This window comes from Coregonus clupeaformis, chromosome 18 (genome assembly GCF_020615455.1).
Source record: "Coregonus clupeaformis isolate EN_2021a chromosome 18, ASM2061545v1, whole genome shotgun sequence".
Lineage (NCBI taxonomy): Eukaryota > Metazoa > Chordata > Actinopteri > Salmoniformes > Salmonidae > Coregonus > Coregonus clupeaformis.
The window spans coordinates 35,216,707-35,240,007 of record NC_059209.1 but is presented as its reverse complement, the minus strand read 5'-3'; the positions used below and the strand labels follow the sequence as shown (position 1 = coordinate 35,240,007).

At 43.9% G+C, this 23,301-nt stretch overlaps 1 protein-coding gene across 1 annotated transcript in view; it reads left to right on the top strand.

Annotated features, from left to right (window-relative positions):
* Positions 1 to 97: 97 nt before the first annotated feature.
* Positions 98 to 23,301, top strand: part of erap1b (endoplasmic reticulum aminopeptidase 1b) — a 27,641-nt gene continuing 4,437 nt past the window's right edge. The window contains exons 1-16 of the mRNA XM_041836416.1: positions 98 to 336; positions 753 to 1,145; positions 1,532 to 1,702; positions 2,475 to 2,613; positions 8,293 to 8,427; positions 8,731 to 8,851; positions 9,052 to 9,206; positions 16,257 to 16,370; positions 16,660 to 16,791; positions 17,106 to 17,237; positions 17,333 to 17,443; positions 18,968 to 19,125; positions 19,365 to 19,444; positions 19,552 to 19,735; positions 22,455 to 22,611; positions 22,808 to 22,992. Of these exons, the coding sequence (XP_041692350.1) occupies positions 790 to 1,145; positions 1,532 to 1,702; positions 2,475 to 2,613; positions 8,293 to 8,427; positions 8,731 to 8,851; positions 9,052 to 9,206; positions 16,257 to 16,370; positions 16,660 to 16,791; positions 17,106 to 17,237; positions 17,333 to 17,443; positions 18,968 to 19,125; positions 19,365 to 19,444; positions 19,552 to 19,735; positions 22,455 to 22,611; positions 22,808 to 22,992 (2,330 nt within the window). The 5' untranslated portion in view covers positions 98 to 336; positions 753 to 789. The remainder of the gene's footprint in view (positions 337 to 752; positions 1,146 to 1,531; positions 1,703 to 2,474; positions 2,614 to 8,292; positions 8,428 to 8,730; positions 8,852 to 9,051; positions 9,207 to 16,256; positions 16,371 to 16,659; positions 16,792 to 17,105; positions 17,238 to 17,332; positions 17,444 to 18,967; positions 19,126 to 19,364; positions 19,445 to 19,551; positions 19,736 to 22,454; positions 22,612 to 22,807; positions 22,993 to 23,301) is intronic.

Here is a 23,301-nt window from a genome sequence, read left to right as displayed (position 1 = left end):
GCACTAGTAAAACACTGAAATTACACTTTTATTAATAAACTTGGCTATCTGGCGCACCTTAGTGGTCAATAGTATGCACTACGGGTCAAAACCAAAACAGAGCATGGTTTAATTTGACTTCCTGTATTGATATGAGCCCTTTGCAAATAATGCTTTGTTATGGATCCAATCATTATCTGACTTATTTCAAGGCTTCTCTTAACATGTTCAGTGTTTAAATGGTGGGGCATTCATAGCATGAGACGGGCTGTCATTCAGATTGTCCCAGAATGCAAATCTGTACAGGTCCGTTGAATTTTCACTTTCACAATCAAGAGGCAGACAGATAACCTGACAGTAAGTACAGTAATGTCTTATAATGTATCTACAAGTTGACTGTTCGATGTTTAAATTGTTTAAATGTATGGTTCGCTATAGCCTAGCTAGCCTAATATTGTGGATGAATAGGCTAATGCAAGTTTTTGTTTAATACATAGCGCAGGTTTTGAATCTCGAGCTGAAATCGAAAGTAACAGTAACTATTAAATGTGCAATGCCATGAGCCACGCGTTTCTCCTGAATGTGTTGTACAGCTTTTAAATGTGCATTATTGGGCTATTCACTTCAATATAAATGTTACAGATTGATTGATACATTATTTACTGTGCTACTGGTTGATACAATGATTAATACTGTAACAATGCTGCACCTCCACCATGCTCCACCATTCGGTTTGCTACAATGTAACCTGCCATCATTTCTTCCATCTGTAGGAAACTGCTGACTTCGCGCTTTTTCTCAGGCGTGAGGATGACGACGTTAACTGTCACCGTCCTGGTGCTCCTGCTTGTACCCTTTGCCCCATCTTTGGCGGCACAGCTTCCAGGAGGCCATGATACCGAGAACAAGTCTTCATTGCCTCCACCTCCCGTCGCCACTAATGGCCAACCTTTCCCCTGGGTCAGAATGAGGCTTCCTGAAACTGTGTCTCCAATCCACTATGACCTCCTCGTCCACCCTAACCTGACCAGCCTAGACTTCACAGGAGCTGTGCAGATTCAACTCCAGGTCTTCGAGGACACCTCTACCATCATCCTCCACAGCAAGGAACTCCAGATTGCCAAAGCTGAGCTCTTGGCACCGGAAGGTCCAGGGTCACTGCCAATGTATGTGCTGTATGATCGGGTCCCATCTTTTTTCTACAATGGGTTGTCATCAAAGTTGGGGTCAATTACATTTAAATGCCAGTCAATTCAGGACGTACACTGAAATTCTAATTATCTTCAATGCTTTTCAAAGAGGACATTTTGGAATTTAAATTGGAATATGGTTGACTTTCTGAATTGACTGGAATTCAAATGGACTTGACCCCAACCCTGGTTGTCATGCATATTTGTATTGATGCTGATATCTTTATCTGTATTGATGGTAAATGGATTGATTGTTGATGCGGACGTGATTGTCGGTGCTTCTATGTAGCTACAACACCAAGAGAAATTCCTAGTAACGTTTGTTGCATGGCGATAAAGTTATCTGATTCCGATTCTTCAAGGCCTCTGCGGGTGTTGGAGTACCCAGCTTTCCACCAGCTGGCTCTGGTGTCTGATGTGCTGCTGGTCAGAGGCGGGGTGTACAAGGTTCGTCTGGAGTTCTCTGCCAACCTGTCTGACAGTTTCCACGGTTTCTACAAGAGCTCCTATCGCACGACCAAAGGAGAGGTCAGGTAAGACTACGAACCATCAGGGTTGCGGTAGCTTAGTGGTTAAGAGCGTTGTACCAGTAACCGAAAGGTCGCTGGTTCTAATCCCCGAGCCGACTAGGTGAAAAATCTGTCGATGTGCCCTTGAGCAAGGCACTTAACCCTAATTGCTCCTGTAAGTCGCTCTGGATAAGAGCGTCTGCTAAATGACATAAAATAAAAAAAATAAAAAAATTGACCCTGGGTAGTATAGGTTGTCACCTAGAGCCCTGAAAACGCATGTCAATCATTCTACAGTGCATTCCAACAGAGCATGCAGTGAAAGGGACCAACCACATATAGTGATCTAATTGTCCTGTATTTGGAGACGATCACTAAGAGGCAGCGATGTAGTCAAGTCACTAAACCTCGAGTCCCAAGTCCTTAGTGTACGAGTCCAAGTCACTAGTGCCAAAAGTAGCTGCCCAACCATTTTTTAAGCTACATTTCATTCCAGTGTTGCATATTTGTAAGGCTAAATAGATAATACAGCTACTGTATCTAACATTTGCTGCTGTAGCTAGAATGATGAATTATGCAAAAGATAGAGACAGTCACAACTGGTCGAGTCACGAGTCAGGAAAATCATGACTTGTGTCCGAGTCAAGTCCGAGTTCTTGACTCGAGTACTACAACACTGCTAAAAGGTGTGCACTATAATGAATTACTCAATCATAAGCTTTGCATTGCTTTTCCCTAGACCTACTGTATATCTAAATTGTAAACAACATGTTCATTTCTGCCTCTGTTTTGTTAGGTTTATGGCTTCCACTCAGTTTGAAGCGACCAGTGCCCGAGCAGCCTTCCCGTGTTTCGATGAGCCGGCGTTCAAAGCCAACTTCACGATCCAGATACGGCGGGAGCCACGCCACATCGCCCTCTCCAACATGCCCAAGGTACCCTGGGAAACGCCACGGGCTGCATCTCAATAGTGTCTTTCTCTCCTGGTCAACTTTTCTTCACTTGATATACAACAGATCTATAAATGGGTGATATATATATATATATATATATAACAGATCTATAAACGGGTGATATATATATATAACAGATCTATAAACGGGTGATATATATATATATATATATAACAGATCTATTAACAGGTGATATATATATATATATAACAGATCTATAAACGGGTGATATATATATACACTGCTCAAAAAAATAAAGGGAACACTTAAACAACACAATGTAACTCCAAGTCAATCACACTTCTGTGAAATCAAACTGTCCACTTAGGAAGCAACACTGATTGACAATAAAGGAGACAGGCCAGTACATCAGGAGACGTGGAGGAGGCCGTAGGAGGGCAACAACCCAGCAGCAGGACCGCTACCTCCGCCTTTGTGCAAGGAGGAGCAGGAGGAGCACTGCCAGAGCCCTGCAAAATGACCTCCAGCAGGCCACAAATGTGCATGTGTCTGCTCAAACGGTCAGAAACAGACTCCATGAGGGTGGTATGAGGGCCCGACGTCCACAGGTGGGGGTTGTGCTTACAGCCCAACACCGTGCAGGACGTTGGCATTTGCCAGAGAACACCAAGATTGGCAAATTCGCCACTGACGCCTGTGCTCTTCACAGATGAAAGCAGGTTCACACTGAGCACATGTGACAGACGTGACAGAGTCTGGAGACGCCGTGGAGAACGTTTCTGCTGCCTGCAACATCCTCCAGCATGACCGGTTTGGCGGTGGGTCAGTCATGATGTGGGGTGGCATTTCTTTGGGGGCCGCACAGCCCTCCATGTGCTCGCAGAGGTAGCCTGACTGCCATTAGGTACCGAGATGAGCTCCTCAGACCCCTTGTGAGACCATATGCTGGTGCGGTTGGCCCTGGGTTCCTCCTAATGCAAGACAATGCTAGACCTCATGTGGCTGGAGTGTGTCAGCAGTTCCTGCAAGAGGAAGGCATTGATGCTATGGACTGGCCCGCACGTTCCCCAGACCTGAATCCAATTGAGCACATCTGGGACATCATGTCTCGCTCCATCCACCAATGCCACGTTGCACCACAGACTGTCCAGGAGTTGGCGGATGCTTTAGTCCAGGTCTGGGAGGAGATCCCTCAGTAGACCATCCGCCACCTCATCAGGAGCATGCCCAGGCGTTGTAGGGAGGTCATACAGGCACGTGGAGGCCACACACACTACTGAGCCTCATTTTTACTTGTTTTAAGGACATTACATCAAAGTTGGATCAGCCTGTAGTGTGGTTTTCCACTTTAATTTTGAGGGTGACTCCAAATCCAGACCTCCATGGGTTGATAAATTTGATTTCCATTGATAATTTTTGTGTGATTTTGTTGTCAGCACATTCAACTATGTAAAGAAAAAAGTTTTTAATGAGATTATTTCATTCATTCAGATCTAGGATGTGTTGTTTAAGTGTTCCCTTTATTTTTTTGAGCAGTGTATATATATATATATATATATATATATATATATATATATAACAGATCTATAAACAGGTGATATATATATATAACAGATCTATAAACGGGTGATATATATATAACAGATCTATAAACGGGTGATATATATATATAACAGATCTATAAACAGGTGATATATATATATATATATATATAACAGATCTATAAACGGGTGATATATATATATAAGAGATCTATAAACGGGTGATATATATATATATATATATATATATAACAGATCTATAAACGGGTGATATAACATATCTATTAACAGGTGATATTGTCACGATCGTCGATAGAAGTGGACCAAGGCGCAGCGTGGAATGCGAACATACTTTTATTTTTAATGATCACACGAACAAAACGATACGTGACGTCCTTGGCAATAGACACTAACCAAACACGGAACAAGATCCCACAACACACTGTGGAAAACAGGCTGCCTAAGTATGGTTCCCAATCAGAGACAACAAGCAACAGCTGATTCACGTTGCCTCTGATTGAGAACCACACCGGCCAACATAGAAACAAATGAACTAGATAAAAAACCTAGAACACAAAACACATAGAAACAACACACCCTGGCTCAACATAGAGTCCCAGAGCCAGGGCGTGACAGTACCCCCAAAGGCGCGGACTGCGACCGCGCCAAACATAAACCGAACAGGGAAGGGCATTCCTCCTCGGAGGCGGTTCCGGCTCCGGGCTTGACCCCCACCCTGACCAGGCACCGGTGACCCAGGCACGGGCTGTGCAGGACTGACTGACACCACAGGCTTGGTGCGGGGAGCAGGAACGGGCCGGACCGACGACGCGCACCACAGGCTTGGTGCGGGGAACAGGGACGGGCCGAACCGGGCTGACGAAGCGCACCACAGGCTTGGTGCGGGGAGCAGGGACGGGCCGGACTGGGCTGACGATGCGCACCACAGGCTTGGTGCGGGAAGCAGGAACAGGCCGAGCCGGGCTGGCGACGCGCACCGTAGGCTTGGTGCGAGTGGCAGGAACAGGCCGGGCCGAGCTGGCGACGCGCACCCTTGGCTTGGTGCGGGGAGCAGGAATAGGCTTGGTGCGGGAAGCAGGAACGGGCCGGACCGGGCTGACGATGCGCACCACAGGCTTGGTGCGGGGAGCAGGAACAGGCCGAGCCGGCTGGCGACGCGCACCGTAGGCTTGGTGCGAGTGGCAGGAACAGGCCGGGCCGAGCTGGGAACACACACCACTGGCCTTACATGGGGATCAGGAACGGGCCGGACCGGACTGGCTACACACCTCAGTACCTCTCGCCGTGCCTCTACATATTCCTTCCCTCTACTCGCCAATGGCTCCCGTAACCCGGTGGCCTTCTCTCCTCGTCCACCAACTCGCCCCTTATCTGCCTCCAGCAGTCCTGTCGTCTACGGTGTGAGCCCCCCCCTAAAAATGTATTGGGTTCGTCTCTTCCCCGTGGCTATGGCCTCCATGGCTCTCGCCAGACTCTCCCTCTTCTGCTCCCAAGTCCAACCTCTCTCCTCCTCCCGCGGCTTGACCCAGTCGAGGTTGATATCCTTTAGAGCCCTCTCTGGCGTTGGCTCCTGGACACGCTGCTTGACCCAGTCGAGGTTGATATTCATTAGAGTCCTCTCTGGCGTTGGCTCCTGGACACGCTGCTTGGTCCAGTTATGGTGGGATCTTCTGTCACGATCGTCGATAGAAGTGGACCAAGGCGCAGCGTGGAATGCGAACATACTTTTATTTTTAATGATCACACGAACAAAACAACAAAACGATACGTGACGTCCTTGGCAATAGACACTAACCAAACACGGAACAAGATCCTACAACACACTGTGGAAAACAGGCTGCCTAAGTATGGTTCCCAATCAGAGACAACAAGCAACAGCTGATACACGTTGCCTCTGATTGAGAACCACACCGGCCAACGTAGAAACAAATGAACTAGATAAAAAACCTAGAACACAAAACACATAGAAACAACACACCCTGGCTCAACATAGCGTCCCAGAGCCAGGTCGTGACAAATATTTAACAGATTTATAAACAGGTGATATATATATACAGTACCAGTCAAAAGTTTGGACACACCTACTCATTCCAGGGTTTTTCTTTATTTGTACTATTTTCTACATTGTAGAATAATAGTGAAGACATCAAAACTATGAAATAACACATATGGAATCATGTAGTAACCTAAAAAGTGTTAAACAAATCAAAATATATTTTATATTTGAGATTCTTCAAAGTAGCCACCCTTTGCCTTGATGACAGCTTTGCCCACTCTTGGCATTCTCTCAACCAGCTTCATGAGGTAATAATAATAATATAATAATATGCCATTTAGCAGACGCTTTTATCCAAAGCGACTTACAGTCATGTGTGCATACATTTTTACATATGGGTGGTCCTGGGGATCGAACCCACTACCCTGGCGTTACAAGCGCCATGCTCTACCAATTGAGCTACAGGTAGTCACCTGGAATGCATTTCAATTAACAGGTGTGCCTTGTTAAAAGTTAATTTGTGGAATTTATTTCCTTCTTAATGCGTTTGAGCCAATCATTTGTGTTGTAACAAGGTAGGGTTGGTATACAGAAGATAGCCCTATTTGGTAAAAGACCAAGTCCATATTATGGCAAGAACAGCTCAAATAAGCAAAGAGAAACAAAAGTCCATCATTACTTGAAGACATGAAGGTCAGTCAATCCTGAAAATTTAAAGAACGGAAAATTCCAAGAACTTTGAAAGTTTCTTCAAGTGCAGTTGCAAAAACCATCAAGCGCTATGATGAAACTGGCTCTCATGAGGACCGCCACAGGAAAGGAAGACCCAGAGTTACCTCTGCTGCAGAGGATAAGTTCATTAGAGTTACCAGCCTCAGAAATTGCAGCCCAAATAAATGCTTCACAGAGTTCAAGTAACAGACACATCTCAACATCAACTTTTCAGAGGAGACTGCGTGAATCAGGCCTTCATGGTTGAATTTCTGCAAAGACACCACTACTAAAGGACACCAATAAGAAGAACAGAACTTGTTCTCAACTGGCTTACCTGGTTAAATAAAGGTGAAATAAAAATTAAAAAATTAAAAGAGACTTGCTTGGGCCAAGAAACACAAGCAATAGACATTAGACCAGTGGAAATCTGTCCGTTGGTCTGATGAGTCCAAATTTGAGATTTCTGGTTCCAACCGCCGTGTCTTTGTGAGACGCAGAGTAGGTGAACGGATGATCTCCGCATGTGTGGTTCCCACCGTGAAGCATGGAGGAGGAGGTGTGATGGTGTGGGGGTGCTTTGCTGGTGACACTGTCAGTTATTTATTTCGAATTCAAGGCACACTTAACCAGCATGGCTACCTGCAGCGATACACCATCCCATCTGGTTTGCGCTTAGTGGGACTATCATTTGTTTTTCAACAGGACAATGACCCAACACACCTCCAGGATGTGTTAGGGCTATTTGACCAAGAAGGAGAGTGATGGAGTGCTGCATCAGATGACCTGACCTCCACAATCCCCCGACCTCAACCCAATTGAGATGGTTTGGGATGAGTTGGACCGCAGAGTGAAGGAAAAGCAGCCAACAAGTACTCAGCATATGTGGGAACTACATCAAGACTGTTGGAAAAGCATTCCAGGTGAAGCTGGTTGAGAGAATGCCAAGAGTGTGCAAAGCTGTCATCAAGGCAAAGGGTGGCTATTTGAAGAATCTCAAATATATAAAATATATTTTGATTTGTTTAACACTTTTTTGGTTACTACATGATTCCATATGTGTTATTTCATAGTTTTGATGTCTTCACTATTATTCTACAATGTAGAAAATAGTAAAAGTAAAGAAAAACCCTTGAATGAGTAGGTGTGTCCAAACTTTTGACTGGTACTGTATATATAACAGATCTATAAACAGGTGATATATAACAGATCTGTAAACGGGGCAGATGAAGGCAAAATAAATCCTATCCAGTTGAAAGTTTTCACCATGTCGCTTGCACCTGTCAAGCCCCTTTAGCTCAGCAGTGGTCATGAGAGAAAGGATATGAGCAAAGAGTTCTGAAAGTCCTGTTTCTCCACAGCGAGAGGTAGGTGTCATGATTAACATATTCTCGTTCCTCTTCCTCTTCCTCTTCCTCTTCCCCTCCCCAGGTACAGACAGTCGAGTTACCAGGTGGTGTGCTGGAAGACCACTTTGACACCAGCGTTAGGATGAGCACCTACCTGGTGGCCTTCATCGTCTCTGACTTCCAGTCTGTCAGCAAGACCACCAGTCACGGAGTCAAGGTGAGCACGATGTCACGCCCCCCCCTTTATCCTCTCATTGGTCAGAATGAAAGGTAGCTTAAGATGCCCAACCTGCGAACAGAAATGAAGTGCATTGAATAACTTTCACGTGGAAAAAAGGAGTTGTACCCTGTCTTGTTATTCAGGTTCTATCCGTAACCTTGTGCATTGCTACTTCTCTGTTTCACTGATTTATGACTAGCTTATACACACACATCATTATAGCTCCCTAGTCCCTGCTACGTGGAAGTGCTCAACAACATATTTAGATGGTTGACCTCTTCCTCTGTGTTGTCCTGTCAGATCTCAGTGTATGCCGTACCAGACAAGATCAACCAGACAGAGTTTGCCCTGAATGCCGCAGTCAGACTGTTGGACTTTTACGATGACTACTTTGATATCCCGTATCCTCTACCCAAACAGGGTGAGTAGAACACACCGCACGTACACAACCGCACCACTCACCACACATAGACTTCCTGGGTGCATTTGGTAGCGGAAGGTGTCGCTAGCTGACAGTTTCTGCCAATTTATGTCTTATGTTTAATACTGGTTTATAGACATTTTTGTAAGTAGACGTTCAAATAAAGCATTTCCTGATGTATTCCTGTGTGTTCCTCCCAGACCTGGCAGCTATCCCAGACTTCCAGTCGGGTGCGATGGAGAACTGGGGTCTGACCACTTACCGAGAGTCTGGGCTGCTCTTTGACCCCAACAAGAGCTCCGCCTCCGACAAGCTAGGCATCACCATGGTGATCGCACATGAGCTGGCACACCAGGTAAGTGGGACTACTCTCTGTTGGTTCATCAATCAGGTGCTTCAGAAAGTATTCCACATTTTGTTATGTTACAGCCTGAATTCAAAATGGACTAAACGTATTTTTTTCTCACTCATCTACACACAATACTCACAATGACAAAGTGAAAACATGTTTTTAGAAATGTTAGCAAATTTTTGGAAAATGAAATTAGGGCTGGGCAATATGGTCAAAATATCATATCACGGTATTGTTTTAATTTAAGACGGTATTTGACAGTATTTTATGTTTTTGAATAATACAAGTTCTAAATGTGCTTTCTGAGTAAGTAGTGTGTGACCCTAGGGTGGCAACATATACATATTGAAGGTAACCGGTACTGGTTTAAAAAAACAAATGGAAGTATGAAGGGAGTTTTGTGCCTACCCCAAAAAAGGGGTTAAATATGTGTTAAAAATTTTTATATATATATATTTCCAGAGTTTTTTTAATATCTCCTAGATTTATGACAGACACTTCAAAACTTTGTTTCTTATGATTTATTTTTTGACTGTTCTTTTTGCCATTTATGAATGTGTTTTTCAATGCATTTCTATGGGCTTTAGTAGTAAAGGCCAAAATCAATATTTTATCAAATAATTTTTGTATATATTATTTTCTACCTAAAGGGGTCCTACAATTCAAAATCAAATAGCTAAATGATCCATAGTATGACCATCTTAAAACAATTCCATATGTCAGCTTAGCACCCCCCCAATGTCTTAGACTAAATAAGGAAATGTTTTCTCTTAGCTACTTCATGTAGCTCACGTATTCATGTATCACCTATAGTTATTTCACTTAGAAGATACTGTTGCACAAACAACATGCTGATTTAGGCCTACACAATCACTGATATCAGGCTGTATAGCTAGCTACGTTGGCTCTGACTCACTACATTTATTAGCTAGCTAGCCAGCTAACTAGCGATTAGCATTAGCGGCTAACACGACTTAGCCACAACTTGCTAAGAAAAGACGAACTAGCTGTTTGCAGATGTAAGAAACATAAACTGATAGTGTAATTATAGAACGCTTGTGGATTTTATATTAAGAAGCAAAGCGGAAACAGCATCGTAGTCGTCAACATTGTTGCATGTGCTGCATTGACCATGCGGACTGAACGCAAGTTTCTCGTGGTCGAGCAACAACAAATGCGCTCCTTGAGTGACAGGGGGAAGGGCTAGGTCTGTGTGGAAAGCAGTATGGAGCGAGAGAGAGAGAGAGAGCGGAGAGAGATCACTCAAGTAGCGGAGTAAACTATAACAATAGACGGTACACAAGGCATATCACATTTAACAAACCAAACATTCAAATACCTTTATAGAAAGTAAAGTAAAAACTCAAACCGGTCCGTGCATCAATACGGGTATATAGTCAAATACGGTATACCACCCAGCCCTAAATATAAAATATCTAATTTACATAAGTATTCACACACCTGAGTCAATACATGTTAGAATCACCTTTGGCAGGGATTACAGCTGTGAGTCTTTCTGGGTAAGTCTCTAAGAGCTTTGCACAAACGGAATGTCTTCTGTAACGGAATGTCTTCTTGGTAATCAACTCCAATGGACAGTGCATTCGGAAAGTATTCAGACCCCTTGTCTTTTTCCACATTTTGTTACGTTATAGCCTTATTCTAAAATGGATTAAATGCATTTTTTCCCTCATCAATCTACACACACTACCCCATAATGACAAAGTGAAAACAGGTTTTAAGAAATGTTTGCACATTTATAAAAATAAAAAAACTGAAATATCACATTTACATAAGTATTCAGACCCGTTACCCAGTACTTTGTTGAAGGCCCTTTGGCAGCGATTACAGCCTTGAGTCTTCTTGGGTATGACGCTACGAGTTTGGCACACCTGTATTTGGGGATTTGTCCTGCTAAAAGGTGAATTCATCTCCCAATGTCTGGTGGAAAGCAGACTGAACCAGGTTTTCCTCTAGGATTTTGCCTGTACTCCATTCCATTTATTTTTTATCCTGAGAAACTCCACAGTCCTTAACGATTACAAGCATACCCATAACATGATGCAGCCACCACCATGCTTGAAAATATGGAGAGTGGTACTCAGTAATGTGTTGTATTGGATGTTCCCCAAACATAACACTTTTGTATTGAGGACAAAAAGTTAATTGCTTTGCCACATTTTTTGCAGTATTACTTTAGTGCCTTGTTGCAAACAGGAATGTATGTTTTGGAATATTTGTATTCAGTACAGGCTTCCTTCTTTCCACTCTGTCAATTAGGTTATTATTGTGGAGTAACTACAATGTTGTTGATCCATCCTCAGTTTTCTCTTATCACAGCCATTAAACTCACCTTTGGCCTCATGGTGAAATCCCTGAGCGGTTTCCTTCCTCTCCGGCAACTGAGTTAGGAAGGATGCCTGTATCTTTGTACTGACTGGGTATATTGATACACCATCCAAAGTGTAATTAAAACGTCACCATGCTCAAAGGGATATTCAATGTCAGCTTTTTTTTTTTTTACCCATCTACCAATAGGTGCCCTTATTTGCAAGGCGTTGGAAAACCTCCATGGTCTTTGTGGTGGAATCTGTGTTTGAAATTCACTTCTTGACTGAGGAACCTTACAGATAATTGTATGATTGGGGTACAGAGATGAGGTAGTCATAAAAAAATCATGTTAAACACTATTATTGCACACAGAGTGAGTCAATGCAACTTATTATGTGACTTGTTAAGCACATTTTTACTCCTGGACTTATTTAGGCTTGCCATAACAAAGGGGTTGAATACTTATTGACTCAATACATTTCAGCTTTTCATTTTTTATTAATTTGTAAACATTTAGAAAAAACATATTTCCACTTTGACATTATGGGGTATTGTGTGTAGGTCAGTGACCAAAAAAAACTAAATTCAACCCATTTTAAATTCAGGCTGTAACACCAAAATAAATTGAAACGGTCAAGGCGCTGTATATCACATACTGTAATAAGCACACAGTATGTGATATATTACCCTGTTATTACCTTGTTTCTGTGCTCTAATGTAAAGTGTTACCAGTTCTCTAGTGGTTTTGGGTAAGTTATCTAGTACAATGCATTACATTTCTTGTGAGATGTATGTTTTTTCACATAGTGACTATCCTGTCCTAAAACTACCCTGTCTCTACTCCTATTGTTCTAGTGGGTTGGTAACCTAGTGACTATCTTGTCCAACCCTGTTTCTCCTCCTGTTGTTCTAGTGGTTCGGTAACCTAGTGACTATCTTGTCCAACCCTGTTTCTCCTCCTGTTGTTCTAGTGGGTTGGTAACCTAGTGACTATCTTGTCCAACCCTGTTTCTCCTCCTGTTGTTCTAGTGGGTTGGTAACCTAGTGACTATCTTGTCCAACCCTGTTTCTCCTCCTGTTGTTCTAGTGGTTCGGTAACCTAGTGACTATCTTGTCCAACCCTGTTTCTCCTCCTGTTGTTCTAGTGGTTCGGTAACCTAGTGACTATCTTGTCCTAACCCTGTTTCTCCTCCTGTTGTTCTAGTGGTTCGGTAACCTAGTGACTATCTTGTCCTAACCCTGTTTCTCCTCCTGTTGTTCTAGTGGTTCGGTAACCTAGTGACTATCTTGTCCAACCCTGTTTCTCCTCCTGTTGTTCTAGTGGGTTGGTAACCTAGTGACTATCTTATCCTAACCCTGTTTCTCCTCCTGTTGTTCTAGTGGTTCGGTAACCTAGTGACTATCTTATCCTAACCCTGTTTCTCCTCCTGTTGTTCTAGTGGTTCGGTAACCTAGTGACTATCTTGTCCTAACCCTGTCTCTCCTCCTGTTGTTCTAGTGGGTTGGTAACCTAGTGACTATCTTGTCCTAACCCTGTTTCTCCTCCTGTTGTTCTAGTGGTTCGGTAACCTAGTGACTATCTTATCCTAACCCTGTTTCTCCTCCTGTTGTTCTAGTGGGTTGGTAACCTAGTGACTATCTTGTCCAACCCTGTTTCTCCTCCTGTTGTTCTAGTGGGTTGGTAACCTAGTGACTATCTTATCCTAACCCTGTTTCTCCTCCTGTTGTTCTAGTGGGTTGGTAACCTAGTGACTATCTTGTCCAACCCTGTTTCTCCTCCTGTTGTTCTAGTGGGTTGGTAACCTAGTGACTATCTTATCCTAACCCTGTTTCTCCTCCTGTTGTTCTAGTGGGTTGGTAACCTAGTGACTATCTTGTCCTAACCCTGTTTCTCCTCCTGTTGTTCTAGTGGTTCGGTAACCTAGTGACTATCTTGTCCAACCCTGTTTCTCCTCCTGTTGTTCTAGTGGGTTGGTAACCTAGTGACTATCTTATCCTAACCCTGTTTCTCCTCCTGTTGTTCTAGTGGTTCGGTAACCTAGTGACTATCTTATCCTAACCCTGTTTCTCCTCCTGTTGTTCTAGTGGTTCGGTAACCTAGTGACTATCTTGTCCTAACCCTGTCTCTCCTCCTGTTGTTCTAGTGGGTTGGTAACCTAGTGACTATCTTGTCCTAACCCTGTTTCTCCTCCTGTTGTTCTAGTGGTTCGGTAACCTAGTGACTATCTTATCCTAACCCTGTTTCTCCTCCTGTTGTTCTAGTGGGTTGGTAACCTAGTGACTATCTTGTCCAACCCTGTTTCTCCTCCTGTTGTTCTAGTGGGTTGGTAACCTAGTGACTATCTTGTCCAACCCTGTTTCTCCTCCTGTTGTTCTAGTGGGTTGGTAACCTAGTGACTATCTTATCCTAACCCTGTTTCTCCTCCTGTTGTTCTAGTGGTTCGGTAACCTAGTGACTATCTTATCCAACCCTGTCTCTCCTCCTGTTGTTCTAGTGGGTTGGTAACCTAGTGACTATCTTGTCCTAACCCTGTTTCTCCTCCTGTTGTTCTAGTGGGTTGGTAACCTAGTGACTATCTTGTCCTAACCCTGTTTCTCCTCCTGTTGTTCTAGTGGGTTGGTAACCTAGTGACTATCTTATCCTAACCCTGTTTCTCCTCCTGTTGTTCTAGTGGGTTGGTAACCTAGTGACTATCTTGTCCTAACCCTGTTTCTCCTCCTGTTGTTCTAGTGGGTTGGTAACCTAGTGACTATCTTGTCCAACCCTGTTCTTCCTCCTGTTGTTCTAGTGGGTTGGTAACCTAGTGACTATCTTGTCCTAACCCTGTTTCTCCTCCTGTTGTTCTAGTGGGTTGGTAACCTAGTGACTATCTTGTCCAACCCTGTTTCTCCTCCTGTTGTTCTAGTGGGTTGGTAACCTAGTGACTATCTTGTCCTAACCCTGTTTCTCCTCCTGTTGTTCTAGTGGGTTGGTAACCTAGTGACTATCTTATCCTAACCCTGTTTCTCCTCCTGTTGTTCTAGTGGGTTGGTAACCTAGTGACTATCTTGTCCAACCCTGTTCTTCCTCCTGTTGTTCTAGTGGGTTGGTAACCTAGTGACTATCTTATCCTAACCCTGTTTCTCCTCCTGTTGTTCTAGTGGGTTGGTAACCTAGTGACTATCTTGTCCAACCCTGTTCTTCCTCCTGTTGTTCTAGTGGTTCGGTAACCTAGTGACTATCTTGTCCTAACCCTGTTTCTCCTCCTGTTGTTCTAGTGGGTTGGTAACCTAGTGACTATCTTGTCCTAACCCTGTTTCTCCTCCTGTTGTTCTAGTGGGTTGGTAACCTAGTGACTATCTTGTCCTAACCCTGTTTCTCCTCCTGTTGTTCTAGTGGGTTGGTAACCTAGTGACTATCTTGTCCAACCCTGTTCTTCCTCCTGTTGTTCTAGTGGGTTGGTAACCTAGTGACTATCTTGTCCAACCCTGTTTCTCCTCCTGTTGTTCTAGTGGGTTGGTAACCTAGTGACTATCTTATCCTAACCCTGTTTCTCCTCCTGTTGTTCTAGTGGGTTGGTAACCTAGTGACTATCTTGTCCAACCCTGTTCTTCCTCCTGTTGTTCTAGTGGGTTGGTAACCTAGTGACTATCTTGTCCAACCCTGTTTCTCCTCCTGTTGTTCTAGTGGGTTGGTAACCTAGTGACTATCTTGTCCAACCCTGTTTCTCCTCCTGTTGTTCTAGTGGTTCGGTAACCTAGTGACTATCTTATCCAACCCTGTTTCTCCTCCTGTTGTTCTAGTGGGTTGGTAACCTAGTGACTATCTTATCCTAACCCTGTTTCTCCTCCTGTTGTTCTAGTGGTTCGGTAACCTAGTGACTATCTTATCCAACCCTGTTTCTCCTCCTGTTGTTCTAGTGGGTTGGTAACCTAGTGACTATCTTATCCTAACCCTGTTTCTCCTCCTGTTGTTCTAGTGGGTTGGTAACCTAGTGACTATCTTATCCTAACCCTGTTTCTCCTCCTGTTGTTCTAGTGGTTCGGTAACCTAGTGACTATCTTATCCTAACCCTGTTTCTCCTCCTGTTGTTCTAGTGGTTCGGTAACCTAGTGACTATCTTATCCAACCCTGTTTCTCCTCCTGTTGTTCTAGTGGGTTGGTAACCTAGTGACTATCTTATCCTAACCCTGTTTCTCCTCCTGTTGTTCTAGTGGGTTGGTAACCTAGTGACTATCTTGTCCAACCCTGTTTCTCCTCCTGTTGTTCTAGTGGGTTGGTAACCTAGTGACTATCTTATCCTAACCCTGTTTCTCCTCCTGTTGTTCTAGTGGGTTGGTAACCTAGTGACTATCTTGTCCAACCCTGTTTCTCCTCCTGTTGTTCTAGTGGGTTGGTAACCTAGTGACTATCTTATCCTAACCCTGTTTCTCCTCCTGTTGTTCTAGTGGTTCGGTAACCTAGTGACTATCTTATCCTAACCCTGTTTCTCCTCCTGTTGTTCTAGTGGGTTGGTAACCTAGTGACTATCTTGTCCAACCCTGTTTCTCCTCCTGTTGTTCTAGTGGGTTGGTAACCTAGTGACTATCTTATCCTTACCCTGTTTCTCCTCCTGTTGTTCTAGTGGTTCGGTAACCTAGTGACTATCTTGTCCTAACCCTGTTTCTCCTCCTGTTGTTCTAGTGGGTTGGTAACCTAGTGACTATCTTATCCTAACCCTGTTTCTCCTCCTGTTGTTCTAGTGGTTCGGTAACCTAGTGACCATGCAGTGGTGGAATGACCTGTGGCTCAACGAGGGCTTCGCCAAGTTCATGGAGTTTGTGTCGGTTAACATCACCAACCCTGAGCTGCAAGTGGTGAGCCTCTGTTTGGTTTGGTTTCTAATATTCATTTTCTGTATTTCTTTATTTGATTTAATATGAAATTAAAGAGTATAGTAGAGAGTTTGTATAGAAACATACCTGAACAAATACTGAGCTAGTTGATAGGCAGGCTGCTGGATATATGTGTAGGGAAATCAGAGTTGATGTAATATCACTAACTGACAAATGACTTCTCTCTTTCTCTCTCTCTTTCTCTGTTTTCTCTCTCCCCTGTCTCTCTCTCTCCCTTTCCCTCCCCCTCTCCCTTTCCCTCCCCCCTCAGGATGACTTCTTCCTAGGGAAGTGTTTTGAGGCGATGGAGGTGGATTCATTAAGCTCCTCCCACCCCGTTTCCAGCCAGGTGGACACTCCTACTCAGATCCAGGAGATGTTTGACGACGTCTCCTACGATAAGGTCAGACTCCCATCCATCCAATCAACCAAGGTCTGACTCCTATCCATTCTATTCACTTCATGTTGACTATCCGTCACACCTGGTTTCAAATACTTCACTGTGCTTGATTGAGCTTTCCTGTTGCAATGGAACCAATAGAAAAGCCCCAAAAGTGCAAACCCCCTTCACCTGAAACTCTAGGTAGGCTAAAACAAACACTCAAAGTACTTGAAAGATTTCAAATAGCATTTGAACCCAGGTTTGCTACCTCTTCTGAAAGTAGTCCAGCCTAGTCAGTGAGTTGATTTCTGTGAATTCATATTTATTCCATCCAGGGGGCGTGTATTCTGAACATGCTGAGAGACTTCCTGACCCCAGAGGCGTTTAAGATCGGTATTGTCCGCTACCTCAGACGCTACAGCTACCAGAACACTGTCAACAGCCACCTGTGGGAGAGCCTCACCAACGTGAGTGTGTAGACAACTAACTGAGCCTCATACCCTTTTCACACTACGGAGTCGAACCCAACCAAGCCAGTAATGTGTGTGTGTGTGTCTAACAGATCTGCCAGTCGGACGATCTGGATGAGGGCAGACTGAAAGACGATCTGGATGAGGGCAGACTGAAAGACGATGGGTTCTGTTCTCAGGGAAAGGTCCAGTCTGGCGCTCCTGTAAGTCACAACACACTAGCAAACCGCTCCTACACACTGTCACAGTCAACACACTGTCACAGTCAACACACTGTAACAGTCAACACACTGTAACAGTCAACACACTGTCACAGTCAACACACTGTCACAGTCACCACACTGTAACAGTCAACACACTGTCACAGTCAACACACTGTAACAGTCAACACACTGTAACAGTCAACACACTGTCACAGTCAACACACTGTCACAGTCACCAGACTGTAACAGTCACCACACTGTCACAGTCAACACACTGTCACAGTCAACACACTGTAACAGTCAACACACTCTAACAGTCAACACACTGTCACAGTCAACACACTGTAACAGTCAACACACTGTAACAGTCAACACACTGTAACAGTCAACACACTGTCACGGTCACCACACTGTAACAGTCACCACACTGTAACAGTCACCACACTGTCACAGTCAACACACTGTAACAGTCAACACACTGTAACAGTCAACACACTCTAACAGTCAACACACTGTCACAGTCAACACACTGTAACAGTCAACACAATTTAACAGTCAACACACTGTCACAGTCAACACACTGTAACAGTCAACACACTGTAACAGTCAACACACTGTCACAGTCAACACACTGTCACAGTCAACACACTGTCACAGTCAACACACTGTAACAGTCAACACACTGTCACAGTCAACACACTGTCACAGTCAACACACTCTAACAGTCAACACACTGTAACAGTCAACACACTGTATTAGTCAAACACTGTCACAGTCAACACACTGTAACAGTCAACACACTACAACAGTCAACGCACTGTCACAGTCAACACACTGTAACAGTCAACACACTGTCACAGTCAACACACTGTAACAGTCAACACACTGTAACAGTCAACACACTGTCACAGTCAACACACTCTAACAGTCAACACACTGTAACAGTCAACACACTGTATTAGTCAAACACTGTCACAGTCAACACACTGTAACAGTCAACACACTACAACAGTCAACGCACTGTCACAGTCAACACACTGTAACAGTCAACACACTGTCACAGTCAACACACTGTAACAGTCAACACACTGTAACAGTCAACACACTCTAACAGTCAACACACTGTCACAGTCAACACACTGTAACAGTCAACACAATTTAACAGTCAACACACTGTCACAGTCAACACACTGTAACAGTCAACACACTGTAACAGTCAACACACTGTCACAGTCAACACACTGTCACAGTCAACACAATTTAACAGTCAACACACTGTATTAGTCAAACACTGTCACAGTCAACACACTGTCACAGTCAACACACTACAACAGTCAACACACTGTAACAGTCAACACACTGTCACAGTCAACACACTACAACAGTCAACACACTGTAACAGTCAATGTCTTGTGCTGTATCCTTCCTGGCTTGCTGTAGAAGTGGTACTCAGGTGACCGTGTGTGTGTGTTTGTGTTGTAGAAGTGGTACTCAGGTGACCGTGTGTGTGTGTTTGTGTTGTAGAAGTGGTACTCAGGCGATCAGCTGGATGTGAGGGCCATCATGGACACGTGGACGCTGCAGGAGGGCTTTCCCCTGGTCACTGTAGAGGTCAGGGGTCGCCAGGTCAGACTCAGCCAGGAGAGATACCTCAAGACTGACGACCCCTCACAGACACACGGGTAAGACAATTCTCACTCCTTTAGTCTTTTCTGGTTTTATTGAACAGATGGTAGTGAGAGAGAATGTGTCTGAGGGCAGTAGGCAGGATTTGAACCCTCTTCGACTGTGCAGTTGGAACTAGATATCCAGGAAACACCATGGTTTAATTTCCATTGTAGAGATGGTGGTTCAGGCTTGGTAGTTCAGGGATTTGTGAATAACCAACTAATTCAATATAACCTCCTGATCCCCCATGCAGCTTCCTGTGGCAGGTTCCTCTAACCTACATCACCAGCAGCTCCAGCACAGTGCATCGCTTCCTGCTCAAGACCAAGACAGGTAGGCGTCTCTGTCTGTGGTTTGTGGCCTAACGGTTCTAGCATTAGTCCCGCCTGGTGACAGTATAGTTACAGTACACTAACTAATTAACTCCCCTCCCCCTCTAGACGTGCTGTACCTACCAGAGGAGGTGGGGTGGGTAAAGTTTAACGTGGATATGAGTGGTTACTACATGGTCCATTACGAGGGGGAAGGCTGGCGTTCTCTGACCTCCCTGCTGCTGACCAATCATAGGGCTCTGAGCTCCAACGACCGCGCCTCCCTCATCAACAACGCCTTCCAATTGGTCAGGTCAGTTGGTCATCACAGTGTATAATATTGTAATATGTATTTTTTTTATTGTAATATTATACAATATTCAATGTTGTTTTTTATATATACTGAACAAAAATATAAACGCAACATGCAACAATTGCAACGATTTTACTGAGTTACAGTTCATATAAGGAAATCAGTCAATTGAAATAAATTCATTAGGCCCTAATCTATGGATTTCACATGACTGGGCAGGGGCGCAGCCATGGGTGGGCCTGGCTCCCAAGTGGGTGGGCCTATGCCCTCCCAGGACCACCCATGGCTGTGCCCCTGGGGAGCCAGCCCAGCCCAGCCAATCAGAATTCATTTTTCACCACAAACAGGCTTTATTACAGACATAAATACTCCTCAGTTTCATCAGCTGTCCGGGTGGCTGGTCTCAGACGATCCCACAGGTGAAGAAGCCAGATATGGAGGTCCTGGGCTGGCGTGGTTACACGTGGTCTGCGGTTGTGAGACCGGTTGGACGTACTGCCAAATTCTCTAAAACGACATTGGAGGCGGCTTATTGTAGAGAAATTAACATTCAATTCTCTGGCAACAGCTCTAGTGGACATTCGTGCAGTAAGCATGCCAATTGCACACTCCCTCAAAACTTGAGACATCTGTGGCATTGTGTTGTGTGACAAAACTGCACATTTTAGAGTGGCCTTTTATTGTCCCCAGCACAAGGTGCACCTGTGTAATGACCATGCTGTTTAATCAGCTTCTTGATATGCCACACCTGTCAGGTGGGTGGATTATCTTGGCAAAGGAGAAATGCTCACTAACAGGGATGTAAAGAAATGTGTGCACACAATTTGAGAGAAATAAGCTTTTTATGTGTATGGAACATTTCTGGGATCTTTTATTTCAGCTCATGAAACATGGGACCAACACTTTACATGTTGCATTTATATTTTTGTTCAGTGTATTTTTGTATGTCAAATTGTTGTGTTTGAGACAGTTACACTGCATTTTTTAAACTAACTTTTCAAAATTTTAAATGTCTTTGGATTGGTTAGATTAGTCATGGTACGCAGGGCTGTTACGGTGACCGTATTACCGGCACACCGGCAGTCACGAGTCATGACCGCAGACACATTCCACATAACTCCAAAATTGCACTCTGATGCCGCTGATGGTCATTAGTAGCCTACCAAACTTGCTAACGGCCAGTCGCTAATGGCCTGATACTCGGTGCTCTATTTTCCCTCTAATCACTTTTCCCTGTAATCAATCCAAATACTATCGAAAATCAAATCAAACACTAAATGAAAGCCCTGGCATTTAGTTTGAGCGGACTGTTGCGCAGCGAGAGCCAGCTTCTCATAGCTGGTTGATGCATTGAATGAACCGACGCCAAGCGTGTACAGTCTAAGGCAAGAAACAGCGCATGCATTTTTTTGGCGACTTTTTCAAATCATAGTTGCAGGCATCATGATGTAGCCTAGCCCATAGGCCTATATGTTTTGATAAGGTTTGTATCACAACTAAAGTGGCCAAATAACTCTAGGCGTAGCATATAGGCCTAGGACCCATGGAACAGGGTTGGAGAGAACATACATTACTGAGCCTAGTGAAATGGGTTCTTATAAGCCCAGTCATTGCGCCAAAAACAGAGTTTTGACTGGCCACTATTTGAAAGAGGATCCCAACTTTGTCATGCTGCTATATTTATTGCTCAATTCTTAAAATTAAGTGCATTAATCCGCTTTACAGCCTACCTGGCATATTCAAAACGTAACCGTGGGTAACCTCCATTCACTATACCAGTGCAGGCTATGGATGGGCCATTCTAAAAAAATAAATATATTCCACACATATATTAGTAGGCTATAAGTAAAAACCAGATTAAATTGAGAATAGTCTGATGGGTGAGAATATTATCAAGCGCTTGTCAAAATTGTGAACGAGAGACTGATGAAGTGTGTGCAGCCTGCGTAAGAAACAGAGCAGAGCGTTTCCCTTTCATGAGACTTTATTCAAATCATCATTAGAGTCGCATCATGCAGCCTTGTATTAGAAATCAAAATGGCAGCTTTTGTGTCACAACTAAAGTTGCATAAATAACTGTAAATGAAGCGTATAGTAGGACCTGTTTCAAATGATCACTTTAACCGCTCAACACAGAATAACCGCATATGTGCGCACTCCCTCTGAAATTATTTGGGGAAAATATCCTTTCTGTTTTATTCAGCTATGTTCAAATTGTATTATTTTTCTATAAAATAATGGGAATTATAAGCAAATCTTGTCTGCTAAATGAACTAGTGTAGCCCACAGCCATATGGCATAGCCAGATCAGGACCTAACATAAGGATGACTCAGAGTATGCTATTCTGTTCTTTTGAAATAGACTACATTTTATTCATATCATAATAATAAATAAATAAATAATGGAGTCATTGTGATGGTGTAGGCTATATTAAATGGATTTATTAGAATTTTTAAATGTACTGTAGATGTTCAAAAGGTCTGCATCAGTGGCTTGTGGGGAAGCCCAGCGATGCTAAACGTGTTTATATTAATTAACGGTCAATTACCGTGAGACCGGCAGTTATTTGCATGACAATTACAGGCTGACAATTTCATGACCGCTACAACCCTAATGGTACGCAGTCAAAACATTTTTTTTATTGGTTAGGTTAGACGTGGTACGCATTCAAAATGTCTTCAGATGAGTGGGTTGAGTGAGCTTGTCTGTGTCCCCCAGTGTGGGTAAGGTTGGACTGGACACAGCCCTGGACCTGTCCCTGTATCTGTCCAAGGAGACAGACATCATGCCTGTCACTCAGGGTCTGGGGGAGCTGGTTCCTCTCTACAAGCTAATGGAGAAGAGAGACATGGAGGGTCTGGAGAACCAGATGAAGGTGAGAGAGTCCGGTTCCTCTTGAGGTTTCTTCCTTCCAGAGTTTTTTGACAGAGCTTTGTCACTGTGCTTCTGCTTGCTCTTTGGGGTCTAGGCCCGGGTTTCTGTATAAGCACTTTGTGACAACTGTTGATGTAAAAAGAGCTTTATCAATACATTTGAATTGATTGAGTAGAGATAAAATATCTGTTTGTCAGGGCTACATCGTGGAGCTGTTCCGGGGTTTGATAGACCATCAGACGTGGAGTGACGAGGGGTCTGTTTCCCAGAGGGTTCTAAGGAGCTACCTGCTGCTGTTCGGCTCTGTCAGGAACCACCCCCCCTGTGTCGCTACCGCCACACACCTCTTCAACAAGTGGAGGGCCTCCGACGGCAACATGAGGTCAGAGGTCAAACCATTCAATTCAATTAAATAAACATTTTTAATCCCAGAGAGGCAGTTATTGCGGGGATCACTAGGAGTCAAGTAAACACCTACATGACAACGTCTACCTCATTATTAATCGTTATACAATGGGTGGGTCTAATCCTGAATGCTGATTGGTTAAAACCACATTATTTAGGCCTCTGTATGATAACCCCTCTTAACGTGGACATCTCTGTCTAGATTCCAAAAATCGTATATCCCTTGTCTCCTTTCCATTTTGACCTCTGAAGGGACTTGACAGGTGCAAGTAAACCTCTGTCCAGT